The sequence below is a fragment of the Balaenoptera acutorostrata genome, chromosome 14 (genome assembly GCF_949987535.1).
Source record: "Balaenoptera acutorostrata chromosome 14, mBalAcu1.1, whole genome shotgun sequence".
Classification (NCBI taxonomy): domain Eukaryota; kingdom Metazoa; phylum Chordata; class Mammalia; order Artiodactyla; family Balaenopteridae; genus Balaenoptera; species Balaenoptera acutorostrata.
In genome coordinates this window covers 37838817-37860008 of record NC_080077.1, presented here as the reverse complement: position 1 = coordinate 37860008, position 21192 = coordinate 37838817, and the positions used below count along the sequence as shown (strand labels likewise).

General features: G+C 35.3%; 1 protein-coding gene across 3 annotated transcripts in view; it reads left to right on the top strand.

The window, feature by feature from the left end:
* The window catches only part of RNF217 (ring finger protein 217), a 121496-nt gene that overhangs the window by 80554 nt on the left and 19750 nt on the right, over positions 1 to 21192 (top strand). For 2 of the 3 annotated variants that reach the window (XM_057527761.1, XM_007191100.3), the window contains exons 2-3: positions 1230 to 1463; positions 13257 to 13421. In XM_057527761.1, the coding sequence (XP_057383744.1) occupies positions 1230 to 1463; positions 13257 to 13421 (399 nt within the window). The remainder of the gene's footprint in view (positions 1 to 1229; positions 1464 to 13256; positions 13422 to 21192) is intronic. The other variant, XM_057527762.1, reaches the window with a different exon arrangement.

Sequence of the window (21192 nt, the reverse complement as noted above, 5' to 3'; positions counted from 1 at the left end):
GTGCCAGAGAAACAGCAAAGTTAAAAGAAAAGTTACTATGAATTTAGGGTTTTTGTTAATTGCTCACTGCAGAGATTTTCTTTCCCTGGATCATGTGGCTTTTCCTCATTCCTCCCTCCATTTTCATAGCGTGCTTTTCTCATTCAGGTCAATGTGTTTTGCCTTCTCAGAATGTCAGGTTCACCCAAGTGAAAAAGAAATGGTTTAGTGTTGTTTGCCTTTTGGAGCTTTCACTACCTCCCTCTGCTACCCTAAGATGAGCAAAAAGAGATTATGATGCCATGAATATAAAGAGTTCTTGCTCTACTTGTGGAAAACAATTCCAGGTCCTCCTTACTTCAAAGTATCTTATTTTCTTCATCTTTTAAGATTTAATTGTGTCCACACTTTGTACTTGAATCTTACACTGTAATTTTTAATGCTAACCATTTCTAGAATCCCCTACCAAATAAATGTAACATTCCAGTATATTCCTTCTCCTCTCTCCTAATCTAACTCTGTAGTTCTTTGAAGAAATTCATTTTATAAATTACCTCAGTAGTAGCCAGATCTCATAGGGATTATTTTACAACATTATGATTGGTTTAATTTTCTTACTTGTTCCTATGATTCTGATGACATGGGAACAGTTATATGTTCTCTGCCTGGAAGAGTCAGGGAAAATAGAGGGTTTTTCTAGCAATGATTTTTAAACTACTAGATGTAGTATATATAAGTACTTTCAAAATCCTCTTTTTTTGTCTTTTTAACGTAGTTAAATGTGCCCTAAGTTTACTGCTGAGTAAGGTTGTAGTAAGGAAACTTTGTAGTAAGGTTGAAAAATCTGAAACACATTTTCATCCTAGCTGTTCCTTTAGTTGGCTCTTGTCTGAATGCTGTCTCATCCTGCAGTTTCCAGAGGATGGAATGAGAACTTGCTTCCTAGGTGAGCCTGTGGCTTAGGCCCATTTAAGTTCTCATATTTGATTATCATTATATTTAATGATAGAGAATGCTTAAAGATGCTATCAATCATTTTGGAAACATTATATAGTAATTAATTATTTGGTACTGCCTGATATAGGTACCAAAGTGGTTATCATTTATTCTGTTAGGAATCATGAAAAATGACAGATAATCCTTTACAGTAATCATGAAATAAGCAGTACTGTATGAAAAAAGAAAAAGAAAAAAGAAGAGAAGCTTAATAACTGGTGTGTTTTTTCTCTCCCATTTGCTCTCTCACACAGGTACAACTTGGCCAAGTGGAAATCAAATGCCCCATCACAGAATGTTTTGAATTCTTGGAAGAAACAACGGTTATCTATAACTTAACGCATGAAGACTCCATCAAATACAAGTACTTCTTGGAACTTGGCCGTATTGATTCCAGCACCAAGCCATGCCCTCAGTGCAAGCACTTTACAACCTTCAAGAAAAAAGGACATATTCCCACCCCTTCCAGATCAGAAAGCAAATACAAAGTAAGCATGTTCACCAGAGTTGTGGGTTAGATGGCACATGTTGGGAGCAGCCAAATTAGGCCAACTTGTGGTAGGCATTAAGTGGGCTTCCTTCCCTTATCGGAGTCCGAGGTGAGTATACAATGGCTATGATTCTGAAAATGTATGGTTTGGGGATGCTATGATTATCATCATTAGAGCACTATTGAGGATTTAATTAAACTTCGTTGGCTTTAACCTGTTTAAAATTCACTAATTTGAAGACTAATCTTTAAAGTAATTATCATTGCTATTACTAAATATTAAATAAATACTAAGACTTTTAAAAAATTTTAGTACAAACTTAAATTTTTCAGTGAACCCAACTTGAGTCTCCTCCAGTTCTGTCTATAATAAGTGAAAATAGTATAATATGCTACTTATTCATTTATTCAGCAAATACAAAATGCCAGTATATGCTAGGCAGTGTGCTAAGTTTTGGGTATACAGTGGCAAATGTGACACAGTCCTTGCTCATAAAAATGTCTAATGAAGGTGAGAGAGACATATGTTCTAAAATGACAGTTCAATATGAGTAGTCAAAAAACAAAAACGTGAAACCCAATACACTTGTACTTTGAGAACACTGACCGAGGAGGGGGCTAGCGTGTCAGGAAAGGCTTCATGGAGAAGATGCAGTTCTCCAGGCAGATAAACAGTGGAGAGCATTTCAGAGCAAGGGATGAGTAAGCGTCAGGCCTGGAGGCTGAGGCAGGCGTGTTGGAAATGAGTGCTTGATAGAGCTAGGGAGAGAGAGTAGCAGGGAGGCAGCTGGTCAGGTATTTAAGAGCAGATCATGTTGAGTCTTTTACACTGTGCTCAGGCTTGAATTTAATTCTGTGGGCATTGCAGGAAGATCATTCTGGCAGCACATAGAGGATGTCAGAGGAGGGCAAGACTGAAGGCATGGAAACCATGACAACAACTGTGGGAGCAAATCCTTGATTCACAGCCCTAACTGTACATTAGAATCACCTGGCGAGCTTTTAGACACACCAGTGCCTGGTCTCCAGCCCACAACCCTCTCGCCCCAGAACAACTGTCTTGCAAATATTTGAACCTCACCAGATGACTCTAATATGTAGCAGAATTGGGAACCTTTGCAGTAAATGAAGCAGAAATCAATACAAACTAGATGTTGTTGATCATGAAGCAATTAAAATCGTTGGTAACAGGTGAGGGATGAAAAATCTCAAACTAAAGTGAAACTATTAAGCAGCTCTCAAGAAAAATAAAGCTACTGCAGAATTTGGGGATGATTATTGTTGTTACTCTTATTTACTCTTACAGAAAAGATGATCTATAACAGAAGAGGTAAATTATCCATCCTCCTGTTCTATATTCTACATAGTTCTACACAATTCCTGAAGCAATGAGTTTTACTATTTAGTACAATGTTTATATAGCATTTTCATCGTTAAACTCCAAGTTCTCACATTAGTATTAACTACCTGATTCACGTGCCCATACCTGTCTGGATATTATGAGTAAAGGGAGCGCAGGCATGGATACTCCAGCAAAGCCACTGTGATATTCATGATTACAGTGTAGCACCCTAAACTGAGACTAATATCATCATTCTTTGTGTCTAACCAATGGATATTTTTTAGGTTTGCTGTATTTTTTAAAATTCAGTTTTCCCAATAACAGAGCCCACTTCCAAATTGGTATAGTTTGTCATAACTTTCAGAGCAGTGAATTCAAGTACTTGAATAAAATAAATTGAGTCAGAAGACAACAGAAATAGAAAATAAGTTTACTACTAATGTCTAACATGTCTGAGCAATTTAAACTCTCTTCATAATATTGCGTAGAGCCTAAATTGTGTTTTGTATCTATTAATAAAACCCTTGTAATGTATATTTCAATATTATTCTTTGTGAGTCGAGTTATAATGTCCTGATCCAAGATGTCATTCTTTGAGCATTTATTATGGTTTCTGCTGTCAGTTCAGAAGCACTTAACATACAAGGTTAAAATTGCTTGAAAATATTATAGCTATTTTATAGCAGGAAATACCTTTGAGTATATCAGATATGAAATTTGAGATATAAAATATCATGTTTGGGTACTTCATTTGAATAGGTTTTTGTAAATTTTTTGTACACTGCAGGTGGAAAAGGGATAAACAGAATATATCAACAAGCAGTAACAAGAACTTTTAGGTACCAGTTTAACCTTCTAGGATAAACTCATCCCTCACTCAACATCTTCTGGCAAAAATTTAGTAAATAGAGCTTTTCATTATGTTCTGAACGCAATAAAACTCTTACTATATGAAAGAATACAAGCATATTCCTGAATTGAGAAATTTACATTGAGACAACCTTGCCTTTGGTCAAATCCAGTCTTTCTCATTCATAACATTTGCCTTCTCATCCCTGCAACTCATGAAGCCAAAAAGTTTTACCACTCCATTTCTACAAGATTGATTTCAGTTTCCATTTAGAAATCTAATTTCTAACCTAAACAGTTCCTATAATTTATTAATGCAGCTCCAAATGAATGTTAATACAGAGAACAAGTTAGCATCGAGAAAATAAAAATGTTGAAGTTATGGCTATAATGGTTCTCAGTTGATGCCTGGAGACAGACACATCAGCAGCACCTGAAGGTTTTCTCCATAGCAATTATCAGCTAAGATTTTATGCTGCATTCGTGTGGTTATTTGCTTAAAGTCTCTCCCACTGGTCTCTAGGAGACCAGGTCCAGACTTGCTTACTGCTGACAACCTGTGTCAAGCACTTTGGTAGAGTATTCTCTCAAAATATATGTCTTGAGGGAACTAATAAATGGGCCAATGCATAATAAATGTGGGTGGAATATGCTGAGAGCACAGGAGAAGAAAAGACAGGAGAGATTGGGAAGGCTTCAGTAAAGGGCAAACACATGAAACTAAGCCTTGAAATGTTGAATTTGCTATGCTAGAAAAGGTGGGTCAGAGCACAGGCTTCAAACCAAATTTAAATTCTCAGCCTGCCATAGGCTAGCTCTGTAACTCTGAGTACAGTTTCTGCATCTTTTACTGGTGCTAGTAATAATACCTGTCATAAGAGTGTAATAAGGATTAAACAAGTTCACACATATAAAGTGCTTAGCACCATGTCTGATATATCCTAAGTGCTCAACACATGCTAGAAATTATTATGCTTATTATCACTCTCAGGCAAAGGCAGCAGAATGAACAATGCTGGGTTATTAGGGAAGGGACTAAGGAGTCAAAAAGAATAGAGGTGGAATAAAAGATTGGGTGACTGATGGATGGTCAGAGTAAAGAGGGGATGAAATAGACTATGTCTTGAGGAAGAGGAGCAGGTTTGAGGAGTAGAAAACTAATTCATTTGAAATGTGGGTAAAGTTAAGTTTGAAGACCCTTTGGGGCATCAAAGAGATATCCAAGAAGCATGGATCTAATGCTAGGAGTGGATGGAAAGCATTAATATTTGAGGAGGGGAGGAGGTCCCTGAATTCACAGAAATTAAAAATATATGTTTTGGGACGTGGGAAAAGTTACAGTTTCTCATGGGGGAGAGGAGAGGATTACAGATACTAAATGTACTTATTTTACTCCTAGGAGTTTTACTGAGGTAGGGGCAGTTCTGGGTTTCCTTCTTATTTCCAAGTGTAGACCAAGAAACGATCCCCCTTTTCATATTGATTTGGAGTAAGTTGAAGGGCATGCATAAATCAACACAGGGAACATGTTGGAGATAATCCTCTTTATGGTTTCCTTGAGGCAAAACTAATAATAATCCCCACTGTTCTCCCACAAATATTGAGCAGAACCTTGATAATTCACAAAACAGGGCTTTGACTCATCATAAGGTGAAAAAAGCCAATAATATGTCCTGAGGAAACTCCCTCTATGTTCTTACCTTGTATCTTATGCATTACTTTTTCTCTCTTGTAATCATAAATTTTCTGGGCTGAAATCACAGTTTATATTATAAAACTGCACAAATACATTATTTCCTCATGTGGAAAAGAACTTTTCTAAGGTCTTTAAGAATATAATCAAGTCGATGGGTTTGTTGTTCCTAATTGGTATACTTTAAAATATGCTTAAGTGAAAGGCTGGAATTCTAGTAATACCCTGTTTACCCTCTTCCTTTGTCAGTTTTTCAAACCTCGATGACCTGTCCTAAACTCCAGAAAGATACCTCTTTGGACTGCTTCTCCCAACTCCCTTACCATCTCAATCTCTATTTGGGTTCAACCAAGGGTTAGCATTGGCAGGAAATGGGAGGATGGAAAGGAGAATAGTTGATGCATTACTTCCTTACTCCCTTCCTAATTCAGTGCAAAGCTCTGGCAGTAGCTATATCCCTCCATGACTGTGGCTTCCCCCTAGGTAGTCCCTCCCCCATGTTTCTAATTCTCACTAGGCTCCAGAAAATTCTTTCTTCCCTTGTCTCTTTGGCCCTAGGGGTGGCAATGGTTTCCCATTATTTCTGCTTCTGGGGGCCTGCCTGTCCTTTGTTTATTCAAATCCCAGCTGTACCTCTTCAGTTGTACTTCCAATGAACAATTTTCATTTATATAGAAATAGATAAAAAATAAATGAATAAAATGTGCTTAAACTTCCTTCTTGTAAACATGATTTGAGAAATTTTTTCCATCTATAAAAACGTTTAAAGCTTTCACATGAAAGTGTAGTTAGCATGCTGCTCTGCTCTTCAGTTTTCCCTCAACACCATCACTTTAAGTTGACAGTGTTTACAAATCGGGAGTCAGATTGTGCATCAGCCTGGCAAGATCAGTTTAGCTTACGACACACACTGAATTCTTTTGGCAGTAATGCATCATTGATGTCAGGAGCCGATAGAAAACAAGTGTAGTTTCTTAAGTGATTGTTGCTAGCATAGATTTGTGAGGGAGATAAAGATAAAAGTCCTCTAGCCCAGTTTAAAGAAGCCATCTTGTGGGGGAGGGATAAATTAGGAGGTTGGGATTAACATACACTCACTACTGTATATACAGTAGATAATCAACAAGGACCTACTGTATAGCACAGGGAGCTCTACTCAATATTCTATAATAACCTAAGTGCGAAAAGAATCTGAAAAAGAATAGATATATGTATATGTATAACTAAATCACTTTGCTGTACACCTGAAACTAACACAACATTGTAAATCAACTATACTCCAATATAAAATAAAAATTAAAAAAAAAAATAAAGAAGCCATCTTAAACAAAGGGTGTGTTATATATGTTTCCACTAAAAAAATGTATAGCGCTCAGCTATGATGCAAGCCTACTAAATTTTATTAGGATGCATATCTCCCTCTAGTTACTAATGAGATGCTTTGCTAAAGTTGTTCTTTGTTTCCTGTCTTGATGCATAAGTTAGCCGTAGTATTTTATAGAGTCTTTACTTGTACTTGGAACTTCTAACAACAAAAGCCAAATATTGGAATTCATTTGAAATTTTAGCCTTCATCTGACCTTAAAAAAGAAAAAACTACAATAATTGTAATAATAGAGGCTCATGGCTACCGTAAATTGACCAGCCATGGGATGGAGAACTGTTTGTTTTTTTCACTTCATCACATCATCCCTTGTATCTTCAGCACAAGAGACAAGTGAAGAATCATTTCTCTTTGACGACCTGCTGAATAGTGGGTAAAAGTAAGCCAAGCCTTGTGCCTATTATAAAATGATCTCGAAGATGTTAGGACTGTGCATTTCTCACCTACTTTACTCTGTATTTCTACTTTTCCGTATTTGCCATCTCAGAACTGTAAGGGAACCCCATGCATTAGTCTAAATGCCTACCAAGTGGCCATTCAGACACTGAACACTTCCATTGTTAGGGAACTTGCTACTTATAGAATCATTCATTCCCTTCCATTTTGAAAGATTCATTGTTACCTTCAGGCTGAGATCTCTTTCTCCTGGTTCACCTATTGGCTACAGAGAATACTCCCATTTTCTCATGCACACTCTGTACTTAGCCCTCTTGCTTCTTTCCGTGGGTATCTCTGTGAGATAGATGTTAGCCTTTTGTGTTGTGTTCAGAATAGGGTGTCCTTTTGAAAACAGGATGATGCCATCCTGCTCTGGCTAGTGAATTTGGGTTATACAAATCAGCAGAATCTTCCAGTACACTTTATATTCATCTATGAAGAGGTGGAAGAGATAGACTCAGATATTCCTCTGGGTCTTGCTCTCTAGGTTTAGAGGAAGAGTCTATAAATGCTTAAAGATGATTCCTGGCAATACAAGCAAGATGGATTTGTATGGAACAGTGATTCTCAAATTAGAGAGGAAGGACTCTTTTCAAAGAACAAAACCCCCATTCCCAAGTTCTGATATACTGCCCTAGAAAAGCATGCCTCTCCGTTGAAAATAAAAGCTAGTATTGAAGTGAATGTATTGTGCAATAAATAGTGTGTTGCACATGTAAAAGGAGCCTGGAAACCATAAGAGGGATGTCGGTAAGGTTATTTATATGAATAAACACTCTATCTCCATTTAGGTTATCTTGTCATGAGTTACTGTGCATTCTTGTCCTTATTTGGTCCCCAACCTTTAGGAAAGTTTCCCTTTTATTTTCCAGTTTAGTTTAAGCTATGCTGTGAGAAATTAAGGGAAGGCTCACTTGACCACGTTTGGAGAATGTTCAGGGAGCAGTGTCTCATGAAGCCCATGTGTTATTGGCACTACATTCAGGGAGAGGTTCCCAAGTCGGAGGTAAAATCTTGGGGAATAAAATCAAGGCAAGAAGTCAAGTCATCTTTCCCACTTGGGGAACCTTCCCCCACTGCCACTCTTGCTCTAGGATTTGATCTTATAAGGGAGCAGATCGTGCTTCCTTGGAAGTATTTGAAGTCACGCATAAGAGACTTCTTTTCTCCTCTCTGTAATACCCAGCACTTCCTCACAATCTTCTTCTCTTCAAGAAAACCTCCTTAAGTTGTTACAAAACTTTTTATAACTACAAGGTGTCGTGATTATTTACATGTATATTGATCAGTTTCTTTAGGACATACTAGTCAGACAGCCATAAGTTCTGTATGGTTCATATAAGAAGTTTCTGGACCACCGTGTATTTTGAAAGACACATCAGAGTATAGGAACCTTCATGTAAGACTAATTGGACCCTGTTTTGGGGCACGTCTACAAGGCTCAGGGTTGACCCAGCTGAAGTGACACCTCTGTTCGGGCCCCACTGGAGCACTTACTATTTCCCCAGTGCACCATGTGCTCTCAGGCCTCGATGGTGGCTCAGGCTGGACTCTGCCTGAAGTGTTATCCCGTCACCTGTCCCAGTGACATCCCACTTATCTTCCAAGGCCGTATTCTCTCTGACTTCTACTCTTTAGCCTTCCCTGAGGCACATTTCTCACGGCACCCCCTTGTCCAAGCGTCTACTCTAGCAGTTGTTACATGGTTTTATAGCTCTTGGGGTTTATTATATCTGTCTGCCTTCAGTAATTTTTTTGAGGACTGAAGTATTTTCATTCTTTTTGGTGTGCCTAAAATCAGTACACTCAGTATCTGTTACTTGAAGGTGCTCAATAAATATCTGTTGAATGGGCAAATGAATTGATGCATGTTTCATTCTTGAGTATTTGTCTTAATCTGAATTTCTGATAAAGCAGATTCTTCTTGGAAAATCGAGTTAATTCATATTGGCAATGCTACATTTATACATGGATGTTGTCTAATATTTTGAGTTTGATAAGTAATGATTTTGTGATTTATTTGAAATAATTATGTATATAGGAGTGTATAGTATTCAGGCAAGAAAAGACTTATTTCGGGTGCTCTTTGGTTTTGAATTCTGTTTTTGTTTTGTGGGTTATTTCTTTATTGGCATGATGAACTGTCAAGAGAATATACCATTTGCTTCGGGCAAGTGGGTTGGTTTAATTTGTCATCTGAGTGTCACTGTAGCCCAGAATTCTAGAAAAACTAAGGGAATTCAAAAGTAAAAAAAATGTAATATAAGGTTCTTTTATCGTTCATGGATTCTAGAACAAGTTAATCAAGATTCCTAACTCTGATAACTTTATTTTTGAAACACTTGTAGCCTTTCCTCTTGTAGAAGAGTTTGCACATTAATCATGATGTTCAGTAAAATGTTATGTGGATAAAATATTTAGTAAACATCATTTGGTAATCTAAGAAGCAATGATACCATTTCAGCCACTGGTCATAAATTAGGCATGTTGGGTTTTCTTGGAATTCATGTAATGTTAGCCAATATGCAGTACTTGCTCTGTGCAAAATAATTCATTTTACAAAGAACTTACTGAGTGCCTACCATGTGCCACAAGTTCTGTGTTACTTGACTCAGGAAACACAGAGTGAATGAGAAGCAGCCTTTGCCCTCAGTGAACCTGTAGGCTGTTAGGGAGATTAGACAGCTACATGTAATGTAGCTGTAATGTAAGTTCTGCAAGATGCTGAATCTGGTTGGGAGAAATAGGGAAGACATCTTGGAGCAAGTAGCATTTCATCTGGTTAAGATTTCAGTAGACAGATTGTGTTCATTGGACCTTCTCCAATTACAAGAAGCAGAGCTTTGCTGTCCTTCAAGCCCCCTCACTTAACGCGTTTTACTCTAAGGTTGCACGGGAAGTAGTAGGAAGGGCAAGGAAGCAGTCTCAGCTGCCACCCAGGCGGGCCTCGTGGAGAACCAGACACTAGCTCTGAGGGCATGAGAGCCCCTCTGTTGTGTTACTAGAAGTGAAAATGACTGCTGTTCCCTTCTCCAGTGATCTGCACTGTGTTCACTTAGCTTTTCTCTGTCTTTGCCTCCTCAGCCAAGGTAGAGTGCATGCATATCCCTTTTTCATTCCTCAAGAGAGAAAATCTGTCTTGGCTAATCACTGTTCAACAAGGAACATGCTCTGCCCAAAGCTCCTGCCAGCCACCTCGTAGGCTTCTTGCCCACAAGTAGATCCCTGCTTTTAGCCTGGGGACTCATCCCTGGTGTAATCAGTTGTGGCCAGTGCTATGGGGTCACATACTTTAACATGGGGACGCAAATGCAGGCTCTGGCTCAGTAGGTCGGGGGTGTGACATGAATTCTTTGTCTCCAACGAGCTCCCAGGTGTGGCTGAGGCTGCCGCTCCCCCAGCTGCCCTTTGAGTAGCCAGGGTAGAGTGTGGTGCCCTCCGTGTGAACATAATGACTCAGGAGGCAGGCACTCTGTGCGGGAGGGCTCTGGCTGTGAGATGGCATTTCGTGTGGCGGAAGATGCAGTGTTCGTGTCTACAGTTTTGAATATGGTTACGGTTGGAATGAATAAGGCATCTTCAAACCAAAAAGTCAGTATTTAAACAATTTAGGTGCAGTCTTTGAATAACAAGGTGGTTGGGATTGGTGATTAGCCCTTGTATTATTTTAATCCAAAGCAAGGCAGTAGTTATTTTAATGTTTTCAGTGAGACAGTAAGCAGGCCAGTCTGAATTTAACTTATTTATCTTCACTTGAGAGCTTGCCACAAAACTCCTTTCATAGTTTGCAACCAAGTCAGTGTTGTCTGTGAGGATTGGCAGTGAAACTTAGTTGTTTATTATGTGAAGTTGGAAGCCAGAGTCCCTGGGAAGGACACTGAGTATTAGATTCCTTATCATTCTTAGGAGAACCTACATTTCTAATTGTCTTCCTTAGAGATCCATAGATATGATAGTTCAGCACTTGGTCACAGAGATCCTTGAACCATTATAATGTCTGACATCCTTTGAGTTAATCCCAGTTTCAAAGCACCCATCACAGTCATTCTTCTACTATTCATTTCATAAGTATAATCTAAGACTGACTGATTAAAAACCAAAGAGGTTTGTTTTTTTTTAATTCAACAATGCTAGAGTTCAGTAATTTAGAATTATGTATAATGTCTGATAGAAGAGAGCTGAATTAAATATTCCAGCCCTTCTGATGTAGTGGCAGAAGCAGGAGGAAAAGTGAGTCTTTTCGACTTCCCCATTTCATTCATTACATTCAAAAATTACATTCACATAGGCCCCCATGTGATATTCACATGTATTCTTCATTGTTTTAAGTGATCTTTTTACATTGTTTTATTATCTGGAGTTTACCCACTTCGACTCATTCTTCTTATTCTTCTTACTTTAAAAATAACTTATTTTAACTTTAATGATCAGAAAAGGCAAAAATGGTTATTTTAAATCACTAAATAGTATCATCCTTTTATTAGGGGTCTCCTAATTTATGAGAGTAAAATCTTGAAAGGTATTTTCAAAATTCACCTTATGTTGATAGTCATATAGAATTTTGATTTACTGAATAGATTAACCACATGACCTTCTTTGAGTTTTACACTTTGGTTTTCAGTCATCAAAGCAAGAATGCTGTTTAGTATGAGGAATTGTTTTGGCACAATGAAAAGAATGCTGGCCTTGAAGTCAGACAACTTTACTTGCTATGTTTCTTTGGGCAAGTTATTTAATCTCTGTGAGCATTAGTTTCCTCATCTGTAAACTTATGATGTTCATATCGACTTTACAGCATTATTTTGTTGATAAAAATAAATTATGCATGTAATGCAGCAGTATAAACATTATCATATAACAGCATTTTAATAAATAAGCATGAAGATTTTTAGAATTTTATGACAAAATACTATTTTGTTTTGATATAAAGTAAAAGAGAAAGTATTTTTGTTACTCATATTTGCATAGGAATAACATTATCTATTCTTGACATAGATGAATACTGCCGTGCTTTGAGGTATAAACAGAAGAGCTGATTGTAATTGCCACTCAGTTAATCTATAGATTGGAACCACCATTGTCAAAAAAGTGGTTTTCCAAAAAAGAAAGTAGTGATATTGTATACAGTTTACCAAAAGAAATTCTAACTAATCTTCAAAGTGTAGTCAGTAAATTCAATCATGCTCAGTGAAGTAATTTGCAGGAGCACAGAGAATAGTCAGTTGTTGTTTACAGTGAGACATTTTATTATTTCACTTTAATCAAACAGAACTGGGAAAGTCAAGTTATGCTCATATGTTTTTAGAGAGTGAGGACCAGAAATATGGTGAGAGAATGGGATGCTGCACTGTTATTCAAAATACAGGAAGCCAGATAAAGTGTCTTTCATGTCAAGTGGAAGACAGATATTTTCAAAACATACACATGCATTTTCACATACACCTCCACATAGTGAACATACAAAGACATCTTCTGATGGTTTCCTAGGTACAGGCCACAGGACCACCAACATATATATTTCTAATAAGATCCTTTATATTATTTTTATAATTAACCTCCCTTAGATTAATAGCAAACCATGGATATCCATTATTATAGCAAATGCTGGTATAGTAGTTTATTTGCCAGTGCATTTTTCATTTGATGACGCATCTGTGGAGCTTTGATTTTATAAAAGTGAATGAAGCCATTGCTAAGAAGAGCAATGGAAATGCCTGGAAAATTGGTTCAAGGGACAGGCGAGTTCAAGGGCAGAAGCCTGAGTGTGGATCTGGGGCATTGTGAGCCTTCAGATTTTACTCTGTGCTTCAATCTAGGGGGTTTTCTTAAGGCCAAATTGATTTCCAGAATATCCGAAGGGTTTAATTCTAGTGTGGTCTACAAACAGTCAAATCACCCATGCCAAAGCAATTCTTTCCTCCTTTAATAACAGAACAGTCATATCTTATTCTAGTTTCTAGGGGGAGGCATTTTAAATTTGGACCAATTATAGCCTTTTAGCTAATTTCCCTAAGCATCACCATTCTTATCTTTTTAGACAATTTAATATATCTACTAGTACTTAATATTACTTTTCCTTATGCAGATCCAGTGCCCCACTTGCCAATTCGTCTGGTGTTTTAAGTGCCACTCTCCTTGGCATGAAGGTGTTAACTGCAAGGAGTACAAAAAAGGAGACAAATTATTGCGTCACTGGGCCAGCGAAATTGAGCATGGGCAGAGGAATGCCCAGAAGTGTCCAAAGTGCAAGGTGAGACACCCTTTAGGAGGAAAGGAAAGAAACATGTGCATCTGGGTATCACTGAACAATACTATTTACAATATTGAAGTGAATTCTATGTATAACTTTCTTAATGCAGACGTGGAGAAAAAGAATATTTGCTGTTTCATTTTAGAAGAGTAATTATATTACATAACTAAAATGAAGATTTTTATATATCAACAATGTATATTCTTATTCACATTACATTTCAAAATTTAAGGAGGCTACATATAAATATGGATCTTAAACTTCAGAATTCTAATTTTCCATTTAAAAATGGAGATGTGTGTACAGGAAAAAGCTCATATGAAAATGATATAAAGTATTATTTCTAGTTTGCCAACATGTACTATAATCACTTCTCCATTAGGTAGGCTCTGAATCCTTGTAATCCTTTGGTTTTTTTCCCCTCTGCCATTGCTTATCACTTTAGGATTACATTAAACTGGTCATTTCCCTTTTTGTAAATCTGGTGAGGTAGAAGCTAAGAGCTAAAATCAGGACTTTATGAATCCCATTTTTCAATTTTCTCTTGATGATCATGCAAGTAATCAAGAGTTAGCAGGCGTTTGAGCAGAGACCTAGATGTTGAAAGTCAACCATGCAGACAGCCAGGGAACGATCTCCTACAGACAAATCAGCACGTAAATCCAGCCAGAAAACTTTGGATTTGATTCTTACAGGATAGGGATCTGTTGAAGTTTGAAGTTTGTTTGTTTGTTTTTAAAGCTCACTTTAGAAAATTATGTGTGTGTATATGCGTATGTACACCCCACCATGTGTGGTTTCCATTTTTTGCCAAATTTATTTTTGATAATCATGTCTAAATCGGGCCTAATTTTCTTTCAAGAATAATTTTGCGGGGGCTTCCCTGGTGGCGCAGTGGTTGAGAATCTGCCTGCTAATGCAGGGGACACGGGTTCGAGCCCTGGTCTGGGAAGATCCCACATGCCGCGGAGCAGCTGGGCCCGTGAGCCACAATTGCTGAGCCTGCGCGTCTGGAGCCTGTGCCCCGCGACGGGAGGGGCCGCGATAGAGAAAGGCCCGCGCACCGCGATGAAGAGCGGTCCCCGCACCGCGATGAAGAGTGGCCCCCGCTTGCCGCAGCTGGAGAAAGCCCTCGCACGAACCGAAGACCCAACACAGCCAAAGATAAATAAATAAATAAATAAATAAATAAAAATCAACTAAAACTTTAAAAAAAAAAAAAAATAATAATTTTGCAATTCCTTCCAGGAGACTTAGCACCAAGACAAATGAAATTTGAATTATCAGGAAAACTTTTAAAATTAATCATGTGAATGCAGCTTGAAGTAGTAAAAGTATATTCTGAAGCCTATAAATGAGAATAAATATAATGCACAGATTCACTACACCAAATTCACATACTAGTTTATATGTACAGTAAGTAAAGCATTGCCTGAAATAACATGTTATGTTCTTAGCAATTGGAAGAAATTTTTGAAATAGTTTGGATGGCCTGGCTCTCTTAAAAGTGATGTCTACAGATGTTTGAGTTAAAGCTTTCTTTGTTTTCCCTGTAGAAGGCAAATTCATCTACAATTATCCCTTTGATTTTTTTTTTAACATCTTTATTGGAGTATAATTGCTTGACAATGGTGTGTTAGTAAGGCTGCTTCAGATCACTGCATCAATTGCTCAGTAGATTTTTATTTTTTACCCATTGAAGAACAACGGGAAGATGAGGCCTTTCCCCCTTTCTGTTGCCTTTCCAATTTATTCAGAGGTACTGCTCAGTTTCAAACTAAATAAAGGCCAGTAGGAATTCAGGAGCGCTGTTTAAGTCATTCTGCTTGACACTTTGTTCATACGTATACTTTATATCTGTCTGGAAAGCTGTGAAACAATTACCAGTTGGCCTGGCTCTAAGAATGAGTGCTAAATGAGGACTACTGCAGCATTATATGTTAGGGATTTTCTGAATGAGTTGAGGTAATACATAAAAACATACATTTGTTACTGTAATCCCTCAATCTAACATTAAATGGACTCTTAATGTATTGAAAGAAAAAGCACCCAGCTGTAAGGAATTTACTGAATGCACTAACAGCTCCTGCAGTTTTTACAAATATAGATAAACAGCTAAGAGGACGCATACATGCTGGTTCTCTTTTGAAATAATAGCTAAAAGGTTGGGGTTTGAAAATGAACTACCTTTAAAATAGCTGAAGGGAAAGGAGCCAAAGAACCCTGGAATGAGTTTACATGACTACCTTGTAGTGGAGAATCTACTTGCTGGTGAGATCCAGGTTCCATAAAATTTATGTCAGTTTAAGTCGTATTTTATGACTTGTTTTGAATACAGATAGTTTCAGGGCTTTTATAAGCATATGACTTTAAAGTTTTGCATTTTCTTAATTGTGATTTTTTGTCATTGTTGTTGGACCATAAAATTATATTTTTGCCCATGAAGCCTCTCTAATACTAGAAATCCACAAGGAGATATTATTCAGTGTATTAATATTTTATATTCCAAGGCTTTATTTTTATAAATAATCTTTTAAAATTTATAAATATGAAAAAGGAAGATGCTAGGAGTTTATGAAAAAAATTTCACACAGTGCTTCCAGGTGAACAAAACAATTATCATATATTTTCATATGAATATGTTTTCAATAATGATCAAATGTGTTTAAAATTTTGTTGTGACCAAAGTATATTTATGTACCCTGCACAGGTATATTTGCTTAGATTGATTCATAATTTTAATAATTATTTTGATTTTTAAATGATTGTTTTGTTCATAAAGGTCATATAACATATGATAGAAATTTGGAAAAGAGAAGGAAAGAATTCACCAGAGTCCTGCCACTCACTCACTGTTAACATATTAGTGTCTCCTCGGTCTCTCCCCTATTTAAGTAACTTTAAAAAAAAAAAGAATCGTAGTATGGGGATAATTTGACATACTTTGTTTTTCCATTTAACATGTCAAACCTTTCTTATGTTACTAAATAGTTTTCGTAACATTTATTAACTAAGTAATATTTGCTTAAATATCCTTCTGCTATTAGTTACCAAACCTGGCTTTGTTTGGGTTCGGGGTTTTTAAAAAAATATCTATATATTATAAATAATGTATTGATATTCATCTTGAATATGTATTTTTCCATATTTTGGACCTTTAAAAGCATATAGTTCTGAAGACAGAATTACTAGGTTAAAGGATATCAGTGTTTTCAGTATTTGGTACATAGTGCCAATTTGCTTTCGAAAAAGACTGAAACAATTTATAATTCCACCAGAAAAATCTGAGAACCTATTTCTGTATGATCATTTCTTATTAGCATTTCAAGTATTTTTAAATGCATATTTAATACTTTAAAAATATTTTGTTCTTGTATTTTGAATTGTCTTGTTTGCTTTTAGATTGAGTACAAATTCATGTATTTTTGAGTTTGAAATGCCCCTTTTTGAATTATCTGTTCATATCCTTTGCCCACTTGTTTGGGTCAATTTGGGGATATTTTTTATTATCAAATTATATGAGCTATCTATTTTCTATTTGAAAATATTAATTCCTTTTCTGACATATTTTTTCCTATCTTTTATTACTTTCTTTTATATCAGTGATAATTTTTTTAAAACTTAATTGGTTTATGTGTGTGCATTTTTTTAATTTTTAAAAATTTGTGTTTGACCAAATATATCATTCTTTTTATTTTTGGAAAGAAAGAACACACACACATAAACACACACATATATATGATATGTGCATATATTTATATTTATATATATTTTTTAAATATTTTACTCCTAAGCCTAAAAAGTTATCTATCATCCAGAAGCTTGATAAATGGTCTATTTTCTTTCTTTCTTTTTAGTATATAATTTCTAAATATTTTAACTCTTTGATCTACCCATTACTTATTTTGATGTTTATTATGCATTGGATACATACACTAATTTTTTCCAAATTAATAGCATCTAATCTAAATGTGTCCCCCTACCCATTGATTTGTAATTTTTCTCTAAACATGTTAAATTAATATATATAAGAGCTCTTTTCTGAGCTCCCTAATCTTGTAGCTGCTAATTTTTTAAAAAAATTCTGTGCTTGTACTGGTGAGTGTTAAATGATTATGCTTTTGTAAAATTTTCCCATCCATACAAGGTTTGATAATCAATTCATTATTTCAATTAGTATTCCAAATAAACCAACTTTTCTTTCATTAGCTTATAATTATTATTTATCCTGTAATAAGTTTTTATCTTTATCTCAAGTGGAAAGATCAGTTTAATATATGGTATAGTATTATGAAGAGATTTGACTTATGATGACAAATCAAAATTATTATTTACAATTGAATTTTGGCAGATAATCAGAATGAGTATTAAAACATTTTTTTCTCCCATATACAATCAAGATACTTATTCATAAGTGTGGGGTTTTTTAATACTATGGTAAAAATATACAAGCATTTATGGAAGTCATTTATTTATAGGACATTTTTATGAAAAATTAATGGTAGCATAGTAAGATCAACTTTCCTTAGCCATTTTTTTTGAGTCTCATTTCTTCCTTAATTCATAGTATTCTTCAGTCACTTGTGAGACACCAATTTTTATCTTATAAATGTGTCTTCTATTTTGTATAAATTCTTAACCTACCAGAAATATATGCTAATTTAAAAATGTCTCTCTGGAAAATAGTTACCACAAGACTAAATCTAGTTCATGATAACTTTAAATTTAAATTAAATTTAAAGCAAATAGCAGATTTAAATTTTGTTGTAGGTATTAGAATATTTGTTCAGTTTTATGCAAAAATTCATTTGAGACTTGTGTCTTATAGCACAGATTAGATACTAAACTCTGAGTTAATAAGAAAAAAAACTGTTAAGTCAAAGAAAATGAAAAGTGAGATGCACACCTAAAAATTAACAAACATGAGATTATACAATACAAAACAAATAAGTAAGCAGTTGTAAGCAACTTCACTTGTATACTTTAGATTTAAATTGTTCATGAAAATTTTTGGAAACAGTATTAAGTGCAAAAATTTGTTTAATATATATTATCATTTGAAAGCCTGAAATACTTAAACTATTCCAAAGTATACACTGATAGTTCTTTAAATGGTAGAGTAATACCCCACTAACTAAATTAAAAGCAAAAAACAAAGAAATTATTTTATCATTTCCTTTTTTCCAGAAAATGGTGACCACCTATAATTTTATTGTTCAACACATACTTTATAAAAAGTCTTTTTTCTTTTTGGCAGCACTGTGCAGCTTGCAGGATCTCATTTCCCCAAACAGGGATTGAACCTTGGCCACAGCAGTGAAAGCCCAGAATCCTAACCACTAGGCCACCAGGGAACTCCCCAAAAGTCTTTTTATTATTTATTTTAGTTTATTAATAAATGTGTGTTAGGTCATAGCAAACCCCAGCTGGCTGATTCTAAAGGCCTGAACAATTTTAGATTTTAGAAGAATTAGAAATCTCTAATATTATTGTTTAATATTATAATATGCATCATTAAAGATAAAAACAATCATGAACCTTCAAGAATGTGAATGAGAACTCTGTAAGAATGGTTAATGATCCAATCTTCTGATTGTTCCTCAAAAGGTTTAATACTAGTCAATTAGTGTTAATTAACCAGGTTTTATCTTTTAGCTATATCATGTTTTTCTATTTAAAATGTTTTTTAAAATGGGGTTTTAACATTCAAAACTCGACAAAGGCCAGATTTCTGCCCTCTGAGGATATTTTTTTAACATACGTACTTTCAAAAGAGAGCTGGACACACCTTCAGGCCCTTTTACCCAATAATTTGAGGCAAGCCAGTTTAAAGCCAGCAGGAAGTTAAAGTTAAGAAACAATTTTATAAAAAAGACAGTATATAAAGGAAGTTTTATCTCTTCAAAAATATTTCTGAAAGAAATATTGTAATATGTTAACATTATTAAATATCGGTGGTAAATCCATGCATGTCTGTTATACTATCATCTTTAAATTTTAAATGTTGGAAATAGTTCATGAGTAAAAATAAATAAAACCTAACAAGAGAACAGAAGGACTCTAACATCACAGCTTTCTGGAGCTGCTTACACATCTCTATTTGCCTATGCAACCGCTAAGGATTTGGCTAGTACATTTTCTTTTTCCTTCCTCAGGTAAAAGTTAAATGTTTCTAAGAATACTGGGCTCACTAAAGCAAAGTTGGGGTTAATATTTCTCAAAATGGTTAGCTTTTTATAATTTGGAAAATTAAAGGGGAATTCCTCAAACATCCCTACCCCAAATTACCTTCTTCCTTAATGTCAGATAAGAGAAATACTTATGTAAACATTTATATAATGTGGTACAAATACAGTCATAGCCAACTAGATGACATGCAGCTGACCACTTTAATTTTTCTCTTATATAAATAATAACATATCTCTAGGACATTTTACAAAACATTGAATAGGGATAATTAATTAGGAAGTTACACATTTTCATAGGCTAATATATAAGTAATGTGATTTATGAATTAAGGGTAATTAAGTCATTTATTTTATTCCAAGGTCAACATATATCCTATTTTTAGGAGGCAGGACAGTCACTTTTTTTTTTTTTTTAAGAAATGCCAAGATATCAACAGGGAGTGCTGAGTTCTAATATGCCAGCTTTATTTTATTCATAAAAATGCCTTTGTACAACGCTCTTTCTTTGTAGTGTTAGCACAGTAATAATAATGGCAATACTACCTACATGTATTGATATTTACTACATATTACTCTCCATTGCAGTTTTACACGCATATTATCTCATCAAATCCTCAGATGTGATACTAAGATGCTAAGTTCCAATGTGCCATCCAAATCTTAATTATTAAATGCCTTTTGATAAAACTTTGTGTTTCACAGTAATAATAAAATGATAGGTTCAATAGTATGTGAGTTACATTTGTTGTCTCATTTAAATCTCAAAAGAAAGTTGTAAGAAAGGGGTAATTACCACCACTTCAAGGTATAGAAACAGTTTCAGAGAGGTTAAGTAACTGAACCAAGAGGCAGGCAGGGGAAAGTACATTATATTCATCCATAATTTATTGAGAATTTGGAATTAAAGGAATTTGCTTGTCAAGATATTTCCTTTCAGATATTTTATTCTCTTAAATCCTGTAATAGGATGCTTTTGGCAAAAATGTATTGATTCAGAGAAAAGATTAATTTGCTCCTGTTCACATCAAATTAGCACAAACCCTATCTGTGGGCTCTTGTATCTGAGCTATAGCTACATAGCCTATGGTTGCTGAGGAAAGAACTTAGGGTATTAATGTTGGATTTTATAGATAATCCTGCAATTCTCTAGCACTTCACACATCGCTGCAAAAGTATGTTCAGCAGCTGGTGACTGCTTTTAAATAGTGCCCGTTGTAGAAAATAAAATAGCTTCTCCTTGACCACTAATTACCCACTTTAACTCTCCAGATTGCTTGAAATCACTAAATTTGAAGCAGTGGTTATCACTGCTACTGTTTTCTTGAAGTGTCAAAGCCTAGACCTTAGTTGTGAGAAGAGCCTGATTGTTTGGTGACAAATATTTTCTAGGATATAAACTATTTCATCCAATGACCCATTTTTATGACTAATAACTTCAATATTTGTTTACTGTCTGAGATTAAATGCATAATGTGAGTACATATAACATTTCATTAAAAATCAATATATTGTCCTCATAATATAGAATAAAACTAAGTACAAATATAATGAAATAATATGTATTTCAACATGTAAATGCTCAG